Genomic DNA, 21,185 nt, shown 5'->3' with positions numbered 1-21,185 from the left:
AGGGCAAGGATCTTTGGTTCATTGATGTGGTCCAAGGACCCAGGACAATGCTTTGGCAGATAATAGGTATGCAATAAATATTTGTTGTATGGATACATGACGAGCTCAGTTCCCACTGGGATTACTGTGAAGTAGTCTCAGATAAAAATCCCACTTATCATCTGTGCCCCACTAGCCCCACACTGATTAGTGGATCCTGATACTGGGCCAAGGTTACATGCCAGGCCCTAGCTGGAAAAGAAGTTTTCAGCTTCTACTCTGGAGAGGTGGGATTCACAAGGTGAGAAATTTCCCAAACATGGAAACATTGTTCAAATAGTACTAAAACAACCAAGAAGCCAAGTCACTACTTTAGAGTATTGAAAAAATGAAAATCATATTTCCATCAACTTCCTATTTTCTTCTCAGTAGTAAACACAAGGAATGCATTTAATTTAAATAAGAGAGAGGTGATAATTTATTAATGCTTTATAAAAAGAGCAAACTGGGATGCCTGGGTGGCTCAGTGGTTGAGCGTCTGCCTTTGACTCAGGGTGGGATCCGGTCCTGGGATCGAGTCCCACACCAGGCTTCCTGCATGAAGCCTGCTTCTCCCTCTGCCTACTGTCTCTGCCTCTCTCTGTGTTTCTCTCATGAATAAATAAAGTCTTTAAAAGAAAAAGAGCAAACTTTATTTTCCATCATGTTGGATGATACTGGCTTGATTCATATTGTTATCATTCCTATTAATGTTTTATAATATAATATGGGACATATAAAAGATATTGCAGTTAAAAATTATTTTTATTCCAATGGAGAAGAAAATTACAGGTTTAAAAATCAAGTTTAATATCAAAAAAAGTAACACATAAAAGTTTCTATATTTAGAAAAATCTGATTGTTTAAACATCATCAACCTTGTGATGACTACAATACACTTTATATCAACCTCTGAAAACCTCTGTTCAAAGCTGTAGCTTCTGCTCAGAAATAGTGCAGGCAGGGCAGAACTTTTCATGTTCCAGCAGAATACAAAGTTTAAGAGTCCTTTGGTATAAATATTCATTCACTGGCCTTGGTCAGCACTTTTAGCTCCTAGAGAATAAAGCTGGAACTCACTACTCAGAACCTGTGTCCAGCAGCCACACCTCATGTCCTCAGGGGAGTTTGTTTCCTTGGAATTCTGTGGCCCTATTAAGATCCTAAAACAACCACCTTCACTGTTATGCAGCTGCCGTAAAAGGATTTGAACCTGGCTTACAGCAGGCAAGCCTGCTAGAGTCCAAAAGAGTGGGACTTCCTATATTTGTATATGAATGCATCTGTCCTTCCAAGGCTAACTTTGTAGCATTCTACTGGCACTAAGGAGCCAAATGGTAGCATTTTGTCTAAGCCCTCCTGGTTACTGGCTTCAGATGAAGATGACACTGTCTCTGGTATGCTAGTTTTTTCTCCTGGATTCAAGCACTTTTCGATTCCAAGTTCATCTGTGTGGCTGACCTCAGAATTCAAAGGGATGCTGCTCTGTTCACAATCTTGAAGGCGCCTGTGGTGATCTTCACTGAGCAACAACACAATGGTTCCACCAACGTGGAGCACTCTGAGGAAAAATGGTAATTGGTATGAGTATTTCTTTCTTTTTAGACAACAAACAATCCCACTTTATTTAAAATATTTGGTGTTTTTAATTTGAAATTTAATTTTATCTATTTAAACACAAGGATTTTGATAATTAGGTAGTATCTTCCATAATGCATATTCATTATAGTAATTACAGAATCACTAGCACAAATCTGCTTTAATTATCTATTTTTACTCTACTTAAAAGGCAAGCCTCAAAGTAATTCATAGTCACATTCTAATAAGTGATTGTACAAAGGAAAAGACAAATGAAAGAATCCTAAAGAATCAGCATATATTAAAGGTAGTAGGATGGTGGCAGAAGAAAATCACCAGAAGGACTGAGGAAAGGAACAAGGGAAGGACAACAGGGAAGACCAGGAAAAGAAGGGAAGATCCTGAGATGCAATCACTTGAGCAAATTCTGCAGAGCACGTCTGCGCTCTGAGTTGCTGAAGATATTCCTGAAAGTAGGAGAGAGGCAAGTAAATTCAAGAGGGTGGCAAATGCTACCATCCAGGGAAAATCCCAGGTGCCCTGGGAAGGCATTAGGTGAGTCCTGAACCTGTGCTTCGAGATAAGGACAAGCAGGAATGAGGCAAGCCAAGTGACAGTGAGGGCCCAGAGCACTGGCAAGGAACTGGAGGCAGAAAGGCAGCAGACAGGAGAAGTGAGGAGGAGGCACTGAAAGGAATTCAGCAGGAGGGTGAGTCAGAGGGGACAAGGGGAGGGAGGCAAAGAGCGCTGTTTGAAGGTGCTGAGGGACCTAGGGAACAGGGCAGGGTACATGCCCATCCATGGTTGGACAGACAGCCTGGAGGCCAGGAGAAGCCCAGGGCTCCAGGAAGAGATTTCAGACTTTCAACAGGACACAGCAGGTAAAGCCACAATGGTGGAGGATCTCGCGGTGTGTGTGTGGTGGTGGTGGCAGTACCGAGTGAGAAGAGAGAGGGGGCCAAGGAACAGAGACTTCATGTTTAAGGCAGGAGGGAGGAGGAAGGGTCCCTGAATCATACTGCTAAGAGAGTCTGGACAGTAGTGACGGCAGGGAAGTCAAAGGTGTACACTTTCCAGAGGGAGTGGTCTCAACAGTGTCTAATGCTGCAGGACTAACAAGTGGCTCGGATTATGAGGAGTCATTAGTGAACCCAGGCACAGCAATCTTAGTTGAGGACAGGAGCAAATGTTGCTACCAGAATCTAAGGAGACTGGAAGGTGAGGAGTAGAGATGTCAAGCATAGACTATTCTTTCAATAAGTTTGGTTGTAAAGGTAAGGAAATAGGGTGACAGCTCAAGGGCTGAGAGTTACAGGGAATCTCTCCCACACCTGACAAAGATGTCAGGAATGCAAGTAGCTTTCCCTCATCTAAACAACCAATGTCAAGACAAGTTAGTCTCTAAATTACACTGTAGTATGCTACACCGACTATATAAAACCTCAAACGATATAAAAAGTAAAAAATCAAACCACAAAGGCTGTGGGCAGGTGTCAAGAAGACATGGTCATGAAAGTTCAAATATGTACACGTTTTTTTTTAAAGATTTTATTTATTTGAGAAAGAGAGCATGAAAGCGAGCATGAGTGGAGATGGGGAGCAGAGGGAGATGGAGCAGCAGATTCCCTGCTGAGCAGGGAGCCCGACGCGGGGCTCCATCCCAGGACCCTGAGACCATGACTAAGCCAAAGGCAGATGCTTAACCAACAGAGCCACCCAGGTCCCCCAATACATACACTTTCAACTGATCCTACTGAGGCCTTCAAATTAGGGGGGAAATCTTGACTATCTTCTGGAAAGTTCCAGGCTAAATGTAAGTCATTGCTCACATGTATTAGTATTTCACCATGAGCTGAGTTGGCTTCATAGTATGGCTGATGACTTGCCTAGTTAGGCACAAAGGCTGTGGTTATTAACTCTGGCTGCATAACAGAATTAGCCTGGAAGTGGTGAAGAAATACATCCACGTTCTACTCCAGGCCAATTAGATTGGAGCCTTGTAGGGGAGGGGTAGAGAATGAGTGTCAGTGTTTTTCAAAAGCTCCTGAAATGATTTTAATATCATTTAAGTCAGGGTTGCAAAATCTGCTTGAGGGAAATGTGTTATCAGGCAGAAGGGAGTACAGGAGCTCTGGAAATGTCTGAATTATAGGTGTTGCCCACAAAGAGATCTTACATAATATGTTAAGGGTGATGTGACTGTGTGGCAGGAGAAGTTGCTCAGAAATGAAATAATCCAAAAGAAGTGTGGAGCATCCTAGTTGGGCTTACACTTCATGTCAAGTTTTAATTCTCCTTAAGGAATGCCAGCCTTGACACTGAATTTTTTCCACGCTCATTTTTTCTAGTGGTGACATTATTTAGATACATAAGGCTCCTGAACATTTATATTGTATTGTTCTACCAAATGCCCAACGGAGACATTTAACGAATTGACCTCTTCATCCTATCTTTTGTTCTTCCATATGTTCTAGGTTCTCTCCTTTACCAGCTTAAGTGATCAGAAAAATACATATTCAGCCCTCACTGTTTGAGGCTCTCAAAGAAATACTTTGAGTTCTATTCCCTGAGGCAGACCTTAGAAACCACGACATGGATAACACTTCTGCATCTTCATTTTAAAATCAGCAGTGTTGTAACCTCTCTGTGTTACTGAACGTTCCCTATGAGGCTTCTGCCATGTGGCTCAGCAGCTGTGATCTTGAGGAAAAGTTCATCTTTCCGGGTCCCAGTTTCCCATCTGTAAAGTGTCTGGGATCAACACATAGGAGGCAGGGTTCTTGTGAGGTTTAGAAGTAAATACATAAATTACCTACCTTGGTGATTAAAATACACGTCACTATTTCAGATACTCAAATTTCAGGTAAGAATTAAAAATTGGAATCTTTTTCAGAATAAAACTTATTCTAGTGCAAGATGATACAGGATAACTATTTCAATTATAAGCTTCTGGTTTGAAAACTCAAAATTAAGCTACAAAAGCTCTGGGAAATTACTAAAACGCAATCAAATCTTAACTGAGGAACTAGGATGTATTTTGCTTATATGCTCAATAATGCAAAAATTATAAAAGTAAACTCAACAACTTACCTCTCCATTTCTTGTAGAATGCTTTTGATGTCCTTCCTTAACTTAAACTTTTTCCCAAATGGAATGTCAGAAATAATAATATCGACACTCTCTGAGGGCAGTGGCAATTCTGGAATACAGAAACCAGAGAATCCTGTTACATTAAGTTGAGATATTTATAACTTAAATATGAGAAAGCTGAATATTCAGAATTATTTTTGCATATTAAATAAAATTTGGGGTTGCTAACATTGTGTCCAAGAAACTACAAGTTTCCAAAAGGGTTTTCACTAAGAAAATAAATGATAAAGTTGTTATATTCTGTTTTTTGAAAATTGGTTTTTCTGTTATGATAAAATGACATAAATTAAGCAGAATCTTAAATTAATCAGAAAATTGAACTCTCTAAACATATTACATGACTAGAAAGTTGCCAGATCCAAGAAGAAACACATTACATTGTTTAGAAGAATTTTCTACAAATTATATCCTATAACTTTCATTTCCCTCTTCATATAAAATTTTATGTGTGTAGATCTTTTTGCTTTTAAGGGAGATGATCTTAGCTTTCACTGAAATTTTAAAGGACACCCAAAAGTTAAGAACATCTACTTAAGACCTAAGACCAGAGAAGAGGCTAAACAAATCAACAAAATGAATATTATCACTAAACAAAATTAAATACAGTGTTTGATGATTAAATCTAATTTTTTCTCATCTTTACATTTCTCAGAAATTAGATTATCAGAAGGTAATACACATAATCTTAACTTCAACATTTTCTTAGTATACTTTTCATTTTCTACTTATTTTATTTCCTACCCACCAAGTAAATTAGATATTCATAAGGTCGATATCTCAACTTTCATTTTGAATAGCATCTAATTCTGTAAAAATATTAAAGTTAAAATAATCTTTACTAACTTGAATAGTACGTAAATTTTTGTTGGCTGGAAATTTAAAACCAAAGCAAAAAGTCCCATTACCTGGGAAAGTCTAATGAACACTTGATAAGCTCTCCTAGTTCTAACCCTTGCTTGAGATTAGTAGAAGAAAGAATAAGTTGTTAGAAAAAGTCTCAGGGTAATATTCTTTTAAAGTCAGGCAGGAATTATTTTTCTGAGTAGTATATTTTCGTAAAGATTTATTTATTTATTTTAGAGAGGGCGTGGCGCAGTGGGAGAGGGAGTCAGGATCTCAAGCAGACTCTGCTAAGCATGAAGCCTGATGTGGGGCTTGATCTCATGATCCTGAGATCATGATCTGAGCCAAAACCAAGAGTCGATTATTCATTCAACCAACTGTGCTACCCAGGTACCTCCAAATCATATTCTAATTTCATGCATTTAGTTTAACGGTGTTGATATAGGACATGTACATTTAAATACTGTTTCTATACTTTTTGCTGAACTACTCAAGGCAATGTACAGTGAAGGCAATCATGGTTATCGGATGTTTTATACATGAGAAACCACAACAGTAGTTTACTCTCGAGTTTGAGCCCATGCCTTTCTTCTGTGTGCGCTCTCTCTCTCTCTCTCTCTCTCACATACACACACATATTAGCTGCCCAATTTGTTCAGGTTTGGTAACATTTTTTTTTCTTTGTCAGTCTCTATTTTTGTTTGCAACTTTCCTACTCTGTATTATATATTTGGCTGAACTGCTTAAAATAATTTTAGAAGTTGAGGGAACAAAGTTAACAAAATAATCTTTTCAAAAAGTTCTGGAACTAAGTAAGCAATGCTATCTTCTAATAGAACATAAAATAAGCCGTTGTTGATGTATGTGAGAGGGCAGGCAAGCCCTGGTATCAGACAGCTGGTATTTGGCTCTGCTACTAACTAGGGCGGGGGCTCTGGGAAACTATTACGTTAGTTTCCTCGTCCGTAACGTAGGGTAAGAGTACCTACCTCAGAAGTTTACAAGTGAGATCATTTACAGAAAGCATTTAGAACAGTGCCTGGCACAGAGTGAGCACTCAATAACAGCTCTTCTTGTGGTTATTCTGTACAATGTCCTCTCTGGGTGTACGGGCAGATGACAGCCAGGTGGAGACCAGTGGCCAGAATCCTTCAAAGTAGCTCTGCAGAACAGTGCTCCCTTATCCCGGCTCCTCAAAGGCCATGCAGGGCAACTGCTTCCAGGTGGGCCTCTTTCCTACTCTTCCTCCAGCACTGGTTCTCAGAGCAGCAGTATCTCCTGAGCAGCATCGTCAGGAGTTACCACCAGCAGGAGTATCTCCTGGGAACTACAAATGCAAATCCTTGCCTCCTTCATCCCAAATCTACTATGTAGTATATATCAGAATCGACTGAAGGGCTGGTAAAACACAGCCTGTTGGCCCCACCTCCAGAGTTTCTGATGAGGAAATTCCTGAAATCATGAGCACCTGACCCATAATTTTCAACACTGTAAAATCTTTTAAATTATTAAATGCTTTGAGCTGCCTGCGAACAAAGAGTTTGCCTGTAACTAAGGAGATAAAATTCTGAAATAGAAGCATAGCTCAAAACAAATATGTAAAAAATCATCTCTTTTTTACAACTCTACAGGATGATTCAAGAACATTAAAAAAATTTAACATACTGATAAGTCTTGAACAAAAGGACCGCTCTATTTCTCCCTCCTTCCAGGAGAAAAATGGGTAAGAACTAGTTAAAACTCAGGATTACGGCTCTGATATATTTTCCTCCAATAGGTTTCAAGAGCCTTCAAGGTATCTTTTTGTGCATATTTAGACAAATGACTAAATAAACTGAGGTCTTCTACAAAACTGCACATACTCTTCCTGTTTCTTTCCTCATACTTCCTACTGTTCAATGTTCTTTCTACTGTGTAGGTTTATACATTTGTATTCTGTCCTTGGTCTGTAACTCTCATAGTTGTTTAAAATCGGTTGTATTTTTAAGTTGATTCAGTCCTCATGACCAATCACTGTCTTGGCTTTCTCTATTCTTGCTGATTTTTTTCTTAGATATTTGGATTTTATTAGAAATTTTCCCCTGAAGGGCTTTTTAGTGAAATGTTGCCTGAACTTTTTTTTTTTTTTGAGACTTTTTTATTTTTAGAGAGAGTGAGAAAGCACGTTCATGAGGGGTGGGGGGCGGGGGAGAGGAAGAGAATCTCAAACAGACTGTGCTGAAGTGTGGTGCCCCATGTAGAATTTGATCTCACCATCCTGAGATCATGACTTGAGCTGAAACTGAGAGCCGGACTCTTAACCAGCTGGGCCCACCCAGGCACCATGCCTGAACTTTTTTATATTTGAAAATGTCTTTGTACTAAAATGACATCTTAGATGGGTATATTTTTGGAGTCACACTTGGCGTCAGTAACCTTGTAAACAGCCACTATTCTATGGACTCTACTTATTTATACTGCTCTATAACTTCCTGTTTCTTTCCATTGTGGCCAAATTTTGAGGTTTATTGTATGAGATTATGCCCTTTCTTTGGTTGCTACTGCTGATTTTTTTCCTTCTATTTTTACTATTCCTTGCAGAAGGATACAAATCCTTCAGTAAAGTTTCACTCTGTTATCTTCATCCAGAAGCTCATAATTAGTTTTAAATATGCAAAGTATAGTTTGGCATCTGGAACTGGTGACCTTTTAATTTATAGTCCAAACAGGAACATTTTCAAGAACAAGATGATTAGGAATAAAATTCCATATTTTTTGAAATATTTATTGTCTGACAAATTGGTTTATTATTATAGTAGACCAAAAAAATAGTATCTGGGCACACTGAAATAAGAAAACCCACAAACTTTTAAGATATCAACATCAAAATTAACAAGTAAAATGATTTTTTTTGTGGTCTGTAATCTTATACTGATTAGATTCTTGGATGTATCAGTCTCTAATCCCATGTCATTATGGATATTTTTCTGAAGAATGTAGTATTTGTTTTTAATACGGATTTCAAATTTTTTTTTCATAAAATTGCCTGCTATTCTTCAAAGTTTCACTTTTATGATTAATAAACTCTCTGTAGACCCTAATATTTTTATTTGAGAAAGTGTTTTCTTTATAGGTTCTAAGGTAACAGAGCCATAGTTTCTAAAGTAACAGGAGAGCTCAGAGAAAATTCTAAGTGAAGGATACCCTTAATTCTGTTTCTTTCATAGGGAAAGTTTAATATTTCAGCCCCCCAGTTCAATCTCTCCATTTAGAGAGCCTTTGACAAACATTTTCACAACACAAAACTCAAGTAAATTGTCTCTATTATTCTTTTAATTGGTTTACCAATGTAGAGGCTGCAGAATCTAAACCCTTCTCAATTTGATTCCATTCTATTCTAGAATATATGCTTATCCAATCAAAGAAAGCCATTAGAAGATTCTTCCTATAAGATATCCAAGGTGTATTCATAGCATTTCAAAATTAAATTTTGTGCATGATTGACCTCTCACTGTTTCAATTTGTTCATTTCTTCCTTGGTGTTTTTAGTGATTTTAATGTCCTCCTGTTGCCAGCTTTATTTTCCAAAAGTTGCAAAAACTTATGTTTATGGGCACTACATTTGCAAAATTCTTTATAGATTTCCAATGAATTTTATAAAAAATGCAACCACAATGAGCCTACTGGTTTAATTTTCTTTTTTAATTTATTTATGATAGGCACACAGTGAGAGAGAGAGAGGCAGAGACACAGGCAGAGGGAGAAGCAGGCTCCATGCACCGGGAGCCCGATGTGGGATTCGATCCCGGGTCTCCAGGATCGCGCCCTGGGCCAAAGGCAGGCGCCACTACTGGTTTATTTTAAAAAACTTTATAGGACCATTGTAGAATACTTCGGCTGACCCACAAAGTAATTCCTTGAAGGCTTAAATATTTTTAAACCTAGCTGATGATGGGCAAGGAAATAAAATGTGTTTTGTTATGTTCAAATTTTTTTTTTCTTTTGCAACCATCTTCATTACAAATAATTTGCAGGTTAGTTATCCCCTGTATATTTAAAAAATGGTTTTTGAAAAGTTTATTATTTTGATAACCTAAGTTTCTATTTCATTTATCATCAGTGCTTGTTTGAAGGTAATTATGAATTCTGTGGGTAGCATACCAAATTCCAAGTACATTTCTGCTTCACAGATTTCTTTAGTAGAATATTAGTTACCACTAAATACTGCATAAACAGACACACGTGCAGTTCTGAGCGGAATTTACTATAGCACTACAATTATGAAAGACATCATCTTTGACAGAAAAAACTTCCTAAATTTCCAAGAACTGAGAAAAAGAAAAGCTAAAGCATTATTGGAACAGATTTAATGGGTTTTCTTTTTGAAACATTTGATAATACTGAAACAAAATTGGCAACATTTAACTCTGTAAAGGTCTTCTACCAATGGAATCAACATATTAATAGCTATGGCTCCATTTTGTTTATGTACATAAGAAAACTTGGTATTGAAAATGAGCAGAATTAATTTAGAATAATTATTTGATCTAAATGAAAAGTCATGCTTCACCGAGTGATAGTTAAATGCATTTTCTTTAGCTGCATTTGATAAATAGCTGTCTTTGGGCTCAGTCTCCTTAAAATAACTATGTTTTGGAGTAAATACTAGATGCTCCTATAAACAGATCTGTTTCATTTGATAAGTGGGATCATCATGGTCCTCACAGTGATGATAAATGTCAATAAACATTTCGCTTGAGTAATGTGTTCATCAGCTTTCTTTAGAAATGGAAACTGTGTTAACTTTCTCATTAAACATGTGCTTTTAAAAACTTATTACTACTGAGTTTGTTATACAATATAAGTGTTATCAAATAATAAGGATTGATACCATACAATAAACTGTAAAGCCACTGAACCAAAAAACACTCAACTGTCTGTGGTAAGCTTCTTATTCCCTATTTCCACATACTCCATGTATAACTAACCCATCACTTCCCACTTTTCCTTCTGATTCCCCAAATGGGCAGCCCAGCAGCTTCATGAATCTTACATAATATGGCATGGGCCACAAGACATGTGGCTGGAACACCAGGCCAACAAGAGCAGGATAGGTATTGGAGGAAAACTTACAGTGTTCTGAAAGAAAATGCAACCACCATATTATGGGCAGCTGATGCGTGTATTACAAAAAGCATGCCTTACTCCTACAAGAGTTGAAATGAAGGACATCTGAGAACAAAGCACAAGCAGTAAGCTTGTTATAAACTCTCACCAAAGTGATGTGTGGCAGACTATATAATGTCTAGTTGGAAGGAATGAAAACATTCTTTTTCACCTGTCAACAATTCTCTCATTTTAATTAACTTATACATGTGTTTCTTTTGCTGAAACCTGCATGTATTGCAGCTATCTTATCCTAGGAATGTACATATACCTGTAGATTAACAAAAAACAAAGCCTAACCAATGACTAATTAGTTCCTAAGATAGCCTGTAACATAACATTCATTTGGTTCCAAAATTTCATGATAATTAAAACTTAGGAATAAACACATGTAATTTCTGCATATTAAAGGATCATCTCCTTTTATACCAGTAGAAAGTTACAAAGTAAACTTCACTAAAAAAGTAGAAAAATAGTCATTAAAGTACACAAAGAGAACAAAGATAGTGATTCTGTAGAAACAAACAATGATGAGAGTATTACTAACTTCCTAGACATACCCATGTTTACAGAGGTCTTTAATTATGCTGTGTGTTAGGCAATAGACTCAATGTGTGTATGTGATAAATCCCTATCACAGGCTCTATGAAGTAGCGATTATTTTCATACTCTAGATGATGAAATACAGAGGTCCAGGATTTTGGTGAAGGCCATACACTGGACAAACAATGATGGAGCCAGGATTTATACTAGGTCTGTTTGACTCTGAAGTCTGTGTGCTCTTACTATAGTAAAAAAGGGGTGGGATCTCTACATCTGTCAATGTTGAATAAGAGACTGATTCATGGGTCTCAACATTCTAAATTGTGTTTATGATTAAAGCTTTTAAAGGTGAAACCAAATTAGTGAAGAAAATAAACACCTGGACCTAGCTACAATGTCCACCTCTAAAGTAGAGAAGTATAATGAAGGGCTAATTATTAAATAGTTAAGATGGGGCCCCATGTACACAAAGTCTAAATGGTTCCATCTAGACTGAAATTTTTAAAATGTTAGGATGATGAAGAAATTTAAAATAGATGGTTTATTGTTTCCTCCAGAAAGTTACCCTGAAAACAATTCACGAAAGAAAAATCTACAAATAACATAGTGAAATATATTTTATCTCAATTGTAACTAAGAAAAGTAAGTTTGAAAAATGTATCAAATTTATAGTTTTATTTTTATTTATTTATTTATTTTTTAAAAGATTTATTTATTTATTCATTCAGAGAGAGCGAGAGAGGCAAAGACACAGGCAGAGGGAGAAGCAGGCTCCATGCAGGGAGCCCGGATGTGGGACTCGATCCGGGGTCTCCAGGATCACACCCTGGGCTGCAGGCGGTGCTAAACCACTGCGCCACCAGGGCTACCCAAATTTATAGTTTTAAAGACTGCAATAAGACGATGCTATGAGCCTCAACAACAGTTTAGTGAAACATGTCCTGATGGCTGCTGCTGGCCTGGGATAACCTAGCTTCTATTCTTGAGTACTCTGTTCACCCCCACGCCTCTCTCCCTTCTCTATCTATACTCATTCCCTAGGTGATCTGGATTTAAATGTCACCTATACTGATGATGCCTCACCTCTCCCCTAAACTCCAGATTTGGGCATGGGGCTACTAACTTACCATCTTCCTCACTGGTGCCTAATGATCACATGGAACTTGACAGGCTCCAAAACTCCAACTTGCTCCCCAGCAGTTCTCCCCAGCTTAGTGATGGCAACCCCACTTCCAGCTGCTCAAGCCAGGAAGCTGAGTCATTCTTGCTCTCTTCCTCACATGCCACATTCAATCCAACAACAGATCCTGCTCGTTCTACCTTCAAAAAGTATGCATCAGACCTCTCCTCAACACCTCCATGAATAGCACTTTGGCCCAAGTCACCTCATTTCATACTGGATTATTGCAATAGCCTGTAACTGGTTTCTTTGTGTCCTGTCTCCATCCTCCCTGCTATAGTCTATTCTTAACATGGCAGTTAGAATGATCCTTCCTTTCTTTGGCCACTTGGAGCCATAGAGAACCTTTTGTTTTCAACACTTAAGAAAGAAAAAACAACAATTGAGCCCCTTGCTTATTTTTAAAGTAAAATCTTTGGAAGATGTCCCCCACCTGAAGAAAGATAAAAATGTAGTTGGAAGAGCGGCAGAGGCCGGACAGCTCGGTACTTCCTTCCTGACACCTCTGAGGCACTCTGGAGATTATAAAGGGTTTGAAAATCCATTACTCTGCAACAATTGATGAAACCATCCCACTCTTCTTGAAAGTACCCCCAAAACAGCTTTCTGAAAGAAATTAGAATTCATGAAAGCTGATTTCAGCCTCATCATTCATCGGTTTCCTCTAGAAATTTGTCTTATGCATAAAGTCCAATTAAAAGCTTTGACAGAAAGGTTGAAAAAATAGTTGTTGGCAGCAAACAACTATGAGATTCAACAATACAACGTCTTCTTTCAGGCTGCTTTATTATGTTTTTATGCATAAGTTATCCTAATATTTTCTTGATATTCTACTACTTTTCCTCTACAATAAAAGTTTTTGAAACAATATTTTGTTCCTACAGATTAAAGGTTAAACACTGGGACCAACTACTGACTATTCACCCTGTGTCAAGAGAATACCATTTTCTTAGCTGGCAATTGAATGTGCTCGTTTTTAAGGGAGAAAGATGTACTACGGAAAAAGGAAAGAAATAAAGAATGTGAGACTTGTCTAAAACAGTCTAAATACTATGAGTCTTAGGGAAATATGATTTTGATTGGAGAGGGCACAGTTGATTTCTTGTCATGTCTGTCACTGCTGATCCCCCATCAGTAAAAAGGGAGTAACGGTTTTCCTCTACCTCACTGGGGGACCAACTGTTCTGGTTCTCCCCAGGCTTTCCAGTTTTAGCATTGGAAGTGCTTGTTTTAACAAACAGGTCTGGTTGGTTACCTTATTCCTATGTATCACAGGAACACTGTTCAATGTGAGGCAGGGGAAAGGTAAGATAATTCACATTTCAGTTTATCTGGAAGAAATCCAGAGTTTTGTTATTTATATTGTACTGTCTTCTTTATTTTATGCCTGTATTAAGTGGTCCCTGGTTATGATGTGAGAAATGGTTCAGAGACAACAAACTCATCTCAAAAAGGTACTTTCACTTAAATGCTTAGGGAGACCAAATAAAGGTTGTTATTAATAATGAATCTTTTGAAAAATAAGTTATAATTAAGGATTAGGCCCACAGATATAAGGTATAAAATATTCAACCTTTATATATGTATGGAAAGTGAATTTTGTTTACTATTATGATTCTAAATATATTTACATATGTTCATTTTCCCAAAGGTTCGCATTTTTAGTATCTTACCTATAACAGAGACTTTTAGTAACTCAATTTTATCCTTTAGGCCTGCAGCTTTCAGATTGTCACATGCACCTAATAACTGGGAGTCACTGGCATCAGCACCTACATAATATACATCCTATGAGGAAAGAAATTCATATTTTAAGTGTAAATAAAACTATTGCCATTTTATGTAGTTAAGAAAACCTACTTGCTTCTTCTCAAATAATGAAAATGAATTTAACAGATTTGTTAATTCACTTTAAAACAAATTTATAGTATGTTTTAAAAATGATATTCAATGGCAAAAAATTAGAATTGTTAATTTTTACAAACTATGTTTTACAATAACAAATGTCCAAAGAATTTGTGAATTAGCATAATCTGTCATGACTAATCACTGAAATTGTTTACATTTTTCTAAATTTGTCATATTATTTTAAGAAACACAGCAATTTAATTAACCCTTCATAATCTATTTTGACAACAATAAATAGCAACTCATATATAATCAAAGCTAATAGTCCTAAAAAGACAATCTACTTGTAAATAACTGGGAATTGAATATACATCTAATGATTAAAGTAAATATATTGCTTGGTTCGTCAAACTGTAGAACTTACTGGCCATTCTTTAGCAGCTTCCAAAAGTATTGTTCCAAGTCCACACATTGGATCTAAAACAAATGCACCAGCCTACAGACAGAAATATTGATTTGGTGTTATACAGCCTATCATAAATATGTATTATAAAAGAAATCTAAAACTCAAGGAATCAACATTTCAAGAGTAATGATTGCTTTTTGCACTTTATTAGGAATTTCAGGTGGCTAAAGCCATAAGGCAGGTGTATGAACATTAGGAAGGTTTCTGGTGTGGCTAAATTGCAGTGAGTGAGAGAGAAAATGTGGTGTCCACATTAGAGGTAGCTAGGTGAGTCGGTCAAGATGCACTAGATTATGCTGCATGTAATAACAATCCCTAAATTTTAAAGGTTGAAAAATACACAGCTCATGCTACATTCCTCACAGATGGGCATCTGGTGCTTCTGCTTCTTACTCTGGAAGCCAAACTCATGAAGTGGTCACCATCCAGAGCATTGCCATTACTGTGGCACAGGGGAAAAAAGCATGACAAATTATATACTAGCTCTTAAAGATGCCATCCAGAAGTGAGACACATTACTTCCACTGACATTTAACTGGCTAAAGTATGTTAGTCACATGACACCCATAAATTGAAGGGGTCAGGAAAGTGTAATCCTACCTGTGCCTGGGAAAAGAGGAAATTTGGAGAAAAAACTATTCCCATTATGGAGGGGTCACATCATGTCACATCTTGTAGGTACTGCAAGGATTCTGGTTCTATTAGGAAGAATAGGAAACTACTGGGGGGTTCTAAGCAGAGGAATAACATATTACACTTCAGTGGGATCACTCTGGCTGCTCTGCAGAGAATGGATCAGAGAAGGGTAGGAGTGTTAACAGAGAGGCTAGTTAGGGGATACAAACAAGAAATGATGGTGACTTGTATTAAGAGTGGTATTGGTAAAAGTGATGAGAAGTGGAATGTTAAAAATGGCAGTGATAGGAAACGACTTTGTGACCTGAGCAACTGGCAGAGCTCCCTGTTACTGAGATGGGAAGAGATGGGAAGAAGCAGCTTTGAAGGAGACAAAGAGTATAGTTCTGGACATGTTAATTTTGAGCTACCTCTTAGATGAAGTATAGACGTCAAGTGATTTGTTGAACATATGGGTCTAGAGTTCAGGGGAGAGGTTCAGGCTACAGATATAAAGTTGGGAACACTAAGTGTTAGTCATAAATGATATTTAAAGCATCAGAACTAGATGAGTCATCTAGAAAGTGAGAGAAGTTAAAAAAGAAAAGTCTATGGGTTGGACCCTGGTGATCTCCTAAGTATAGACGTTGGTAGATGAAGATTCAGCAATGCATACTGACAGCAGCACATACTGATGTAGGAGGAGAACTAGAGTGGTGTTCCAAAAAACAGTGGAAAAAAACGTTTCAAGAAGAAGAGTGATGACAGTATCAAAGTGCTAAGAGGTAAGTAAGATGAGCAGTGTCAGTGGAGTGCTAGTGATGACAGCCTGCTGGAAGTGGGCACAAGAGAGAAGGAGAAGATAGGAAGTACTGACGCCAAATATGGACAACTATTTTTAAGAGTCTTTCTGTAAAGGGAAGCAGAGAAGGAGCATGTGGGTTCAGGAAAGGGTTATTTTTTTTAAAGTTTCAAGATATTAAATCAAGGGTACATGCTGCTGGGAATGTGCAGTAGAGAGAAAAGTCCTGAAGTAGGCATGAGGTAATAGAATCCAGTCAGCAAGTACTGGAGTGAAATAAGGACAGTTCACTTATTGTGATGATGGTAAGGCAAAGTATGTGGGCACAGATTCCAATATGTTGGTAGATTTGGTGAGGAGAACATGTTGAAGTTTTTTTCTGATTCCAATATTTAAGTCAAATAAGAAGCAAGAGAGTGAAAAGTGTGGGTAAGGAAATGACTATAATGGTAGAACATAGAATCCAAGCTGTGAATGAGGGGTGAAGACGGGTGGTGAATAATGGACAATGGTAAGTAAGGTCAAAAGACTAGAGGCCCCAGGGGTTAAGGAACTGTGTGGTAAGGTGCTAGAGGAATTGAACAGGAAGGAGAAAGAGGCTGAGAACAGGATTCTTGAAATTGATATTTTTGGAAGGTATATCCCTCAGGGTCTAAGATACAACTAAGGTAGATTATTAGAGGTAGGGAAGCCAAGACACTAAGGGATCAGGTTACAGAGTGGACATTGAGATCCTAAAGAACTAGGACAGCAATAGTGTCCTACACTCTTGTAGAAATGACAGGAAGAGAGGTCTGCATGTGACTGGATAGTTTCAAGGCATGTTCTTCAAACACACAGAGAGGTTCTGGGTAAAAGGAACAATGAGGAGCAAGCAGGACACCTACCACCTCTAGCCCCATGGTCCCTTGAAATGTCTACAGAGGAAGCAGAGTGCTCAGTGGAGAGCCTGGTTTCAGTCAGAGCCAGAGGGCACTTAATGGAAAGAAACATAATGTCCTTCAGGAGAGAGAGAGAGAGAGAGAGAGAGAGAGAGAGAGAAAGAAAGAGAGAGAGAGAGAGAGAGAGATTGATTTTCCCCTGAGCAGTAATTCTAAGGAGAGTAGCCGATGGATGCCCCGTGAAGGGATGGTTAAGTAAAAAGAATAATGATCTAAATGACAATTTAGTTAAAAATAACAATGGTCTGAGAACTAATTTTTATTAAGATCTTAATATGTAGCTTAATACTGTGCTCTTCCTCCTCTCAACTTGGTCCATGCTCCATGATGTGATCTGACCTTAAATATATTTAGTATCTTTATGTTACACAGGACTTTCTCTAGCTATGACATTTGGGTACACAGGTAGAAGTAGACAAGTATTTTCATGCCTATATTAATAACTAAGACTTGCAGAACTTGATTTTCCTTGTTAGGATATTTAGGAAGGAGAACAGTGTGGTAAATGTGAAAAATATCTAATATCCTTATGTTTAGATTTCATTGTTAGTGGCACTGACATACCCAAGGTTGGATACTGGGATAATTTACACTGTGGGTCATTATAATGAAGAATATGAGGACGAAAGGCAGGCAGGGACAAGGGGGGTGGCCCGCCCTAAGAGGAAACCACCCTTAAAAGGATTTTACAACACCCTGGAAGGGGCCCTCCACTCTTTCCCAAGTGATAGGTACATGACAAAAACCTGATTGGGTGACAAGAGCACGGAGGGTTAATCGGATTAAAAAACCTCACAAAAACTCTCTTGGGTCCTTTCCCTCTTTGGGAGCTTTGTACTCTCAATAAACTTTGCTTTATTATCACTCACTCAATAAACTTTGCTTTGCTGCCCACCACTCTTCATCTGGTCTACCTCTTCATTCTTCAAAGTGGAATGAACAAGAACCACGGATACTAAAGGAAAAGAAATCCTATAACAAATACTAAACTCCTTCAAAACTACTGTGCTGTGCTACTTCTTTCATGCTTTAACAGACTTCCTATGCTGGTGGTCACATTTAGAGAAACAATCCTTACTCTAGGTTCTAACAAGGCAAACTCACAATAAGGGAAAATTTTATCAAACATTACTTTGGATATTTTAATTTACTTTCTACTTTTTTGACAAATGGATGTTTATGTCAAGATGAAGGTAACATTTCAAACTTGTATAGGGTGGTTATATAAATTTATATTTATATAATACATATATATGTGTGTGTGTATATATAGTTATATAGTTATATAAACTGTGGTGAGATCACTGGCAGTTTGGTAACCATAACTCTCTCTCCCTAGACTAAAAGAAATTTGGAACTAAAGATTAAAATCAAATAAAAAAGGAAAACATGGATTCTGGGAACATGATAATCTTAAAGTAGCTTTTTCCTTTTCTCTCAACTCCAAGCATTTATTTCCCCTAAGCCCAGGTGATGCTCAGACATACAGGCAACTAGTGCTAAGAGAAAGCCCTGGGCTTCATTTGGGACCCAGAAGGAACTGGTATGAGGCCTCTCAGCCATGGCTGGGTGGGGGATTAGAGACTAGCACTGAAGCCCAGAAGGGAGAATCATTGGAATGGGGAGAACCTGGTCTTCAGAGATCTATAGATCTGTAGGGAGACCAATAAATAGAAAAGTTTTCACCTAGAAATAGAAAAGTTTTCAGCCTGGCTGACAGATTCTCTTTATACTGTCAAGCCCAGTGGCACCAGAGATCCATTGGCCTTCTACTATTAATAGGATTTTAGCCATTTAAAATATTTTAATAACCACAATTGAGTCCCAGTGAGCCAAAGAGAAAATAACAGCACATCTAAAGGGCAGGGGTCCATGAGTAGCAAGAGAATAAATAGGCAGAACAATCAGAACATACATCTAGTGAAACAGAACTCCTGGAGAAGATAGATAAGTATTTGAACAAAAAAATTAAGAGCTTCTAGAGGTATTCAAATGTATGTGCACATGCACAAAACTTTTCAAAGCTAAAAAACCATGATTTTTAAGCTAAAAATTCCAATGAATAAAGTAGAACATATCTCTATGACTCTTGTTATAGCTTGGAAAATAATGTTCAAGAATAACTCAAAATGCAGATCCAAAATATAAAGAGATAGAAACCATGTGAGAAAGGACAAGCAACTTGGAGGATAGTTCCAGGAAGCCTAACTTGTTTATGATCTCAGAAGCAGAAAAACAAAGTAGTTTATAGTAAAAGTCACTAAAGCAAGACAGTTGAGTCAGTAACAATTACATAAATAGTGAAAGATAGAGTGCCTGAGCCAGAGAAATAACAGTAACTTTTATAATTATTATGTATTCCAAATAATTATTATAACTATAATTATTATTGCCATTGCAGCAGCTAATACTTAAACACTTTCTATATAACACGCACTGTTCTAATCACGTAATGCTACTTCACTTAATCCTCACATGACCCAGGAGCTTTTTTTTTTTTTTCTACAGATTTATTTATTTTAGAGAGAGAGTGCATATGTGGGGGCTGGGGGAGGAGCAGAGGGAGGTAGAGGGAGAGAATCTGAAAAGCAGACTCACTACTGAGCAGGGCGGTGCATCACAAGGCTTGATCTCACAACCTTGAGATCATGACTTGAGCTAAAATCAAGAAGCTGACAATGGACTGAGCCATCAGGTGCCTCTCCCCCAGGAGATTATTATTCTCATCTTGCAAATGAGAAAATGAGGCACAGATATGTTAAATATCTTGCCCAAAGTTTCCCAGCAAGTAAGTGGTGGAGCCAGAATTAGAACTCAGGCAGTCAGATACACCAAGTTCTGGGTTGAATAAAAAACACACATATGTAAGTATATTCTACTAATATTTCTGAACTTCAGAGGATTTTTTTTCTTTCAAGGCTTTATTTAAATTCAAGTTAGTTAATATATAGTGTAGTATTGTTTTCAGGAGTAGAATTTAGTGATTCATCATTTGTATATAACACCCAGCACTCATCACAAGTGCCCTCCCTAATGCCCATCCACGTAGTTACCCCAACTCCTGAACTGTAGAGAATTAAAGAGAAAAGTCTTACACGCATCCAAGCAGAAAGACCAGGCAACTATAAAGGAAAAGGAAAATCACACTGGCATGTACTGTTCATCTAGAACACAGGAAAGTAAATGGCAATGAGACAGCATCTACAGACCTTGAGGGAAAGGGACTGCCACTCAAGATTCTTACATCCAGCCAAGATGGGTATTTATCCCAGGATGAAAAACAAATTTGAGGATATATAGGAATTTCAGACAATGCATTATTTGGATACCACACTTGAGGAAATACCTTAGATAAGACTTTAACCAGCCAACAAAGAAACCAGAGCAGAGACCTCAAATAGGGAAAGACAAAGTGAAGAACAGTGGGGAAGAGTGACATACCTTGTGGTATGCCTGTGTGTAATATACAGAAAAGTGTGTGTGTGTATACATAATTACACCTTCGTGGTTAAGGATGGGCTGTTAAATATAAGTGCTAAATAAGAACTTTTGCATCAGAAGGTGCATATCTCGGGGAAGTTTTGACACATGGTAAATAATTTTGTTCAATCTAGTTGTTGGGGGTTGGGAGTGGAGGGGTATAAAAATGTTTCAAAGGTCTCATTACAGTGAGGAGTCAAGGTGGGTTAGGAGAAGAGAAGAAAAGCCCTCTAGAGGTCTCATGATAAGGAAGAGGGTAAGTTTAGAGTGTCTTGGTGGTGAAAACAGTGTCTTGACAAAGTAAACAGCTGATATCTTGTTTTAAAGAAACAGTAGAGGGATCCCTGGGTGGTGCAGCGGTTTGGCGCCTGCCTTTGGCCAGGGCGCGATCCTGGAGACCCGGGATCGAGTCCCACATTGGGCTCCCGGTGCATGGAGCTTGCTTCTCCCTCTGCCTATGTCTCTGCCTCTCTCTCTCTCTCTGTGACTACCATAAAATAAAAAAGAAAGAAAGAAAGAAAGAAAGAAAGAAAGAAAGAAAGAAAGAAAGAAAGAAAGAAAGAAAGAAAGGCAGAG

The 21,185-nt window shown here is 37.9% G+C and overlaps 1 protein-coding gene across 9 annotated transcripts in view; it reads right to left on the bottom strand.

Annotated features, from left to right (window-relative positions):
- Nucleotides 1-764: 764 nt before the first annotated feature.
- THUMPD2 (THUMP domain 2 tRNA and snRNA guanosine methyltransferase) overlaps nucleotides 765-21,185 on the bottom strand; it is a 37,151-nt gene continuing 16,730 nt past the window's right edge. For 3 of the 9 annotated variants that reach the window (XM_072770424.1, XM_072770423.1, XM_072770428.1), the window contains 4 exons: nucleotides 14,730-14,801; nucleotides 14,131-14,245; nucleotides 4,687-4,795; nucleotides 765-1,579 (listed from right to left, as the gene is read on the bottom strand). In XM_072770424.1, the coding sequence (XP_072626525.1) occupies nucleotides 1,255-1,579; nucleotides 4,687-4,795; nucleotides 14,131-14,245; nucleotides 14,730-14,801 (621 nt within the window). In that variant the 3' untranslated portion in view covers nucleotides 765-1,254. Of the gene's footprint in view, nucleotides 1,580-4,686; nucleotides 4,796-10,701; nucleotides 13,064-13,712; nucleotides 13,789-14,130; nucleotides 14,246-14,729; nucleotides 14,802-21,185 lie in introns of those variants that run through there. The other 6 variants (XR_012004489.1, XR_012004488.1, XR_012004487.1 and 3 more) reach the window with 6 other exon arrangements.

Source organism: Canis lupus, chromosome 12 (assembly GCF_048164855.1).
Source record: "Canis lupus baileyi chromosome 12, mCanLup2.hap1, whole genome shotgun sequence".
Lineage (NCBI taxonomy): Eukaryota > Metazoa > Chordata > Mammalia > Carnivora > Canidae > Canis > Canis lupus.
Note: the sequence above shows the minus strand (reverse complement) of the source record. Positions and strands in the feature narration are given on the sequence as shown.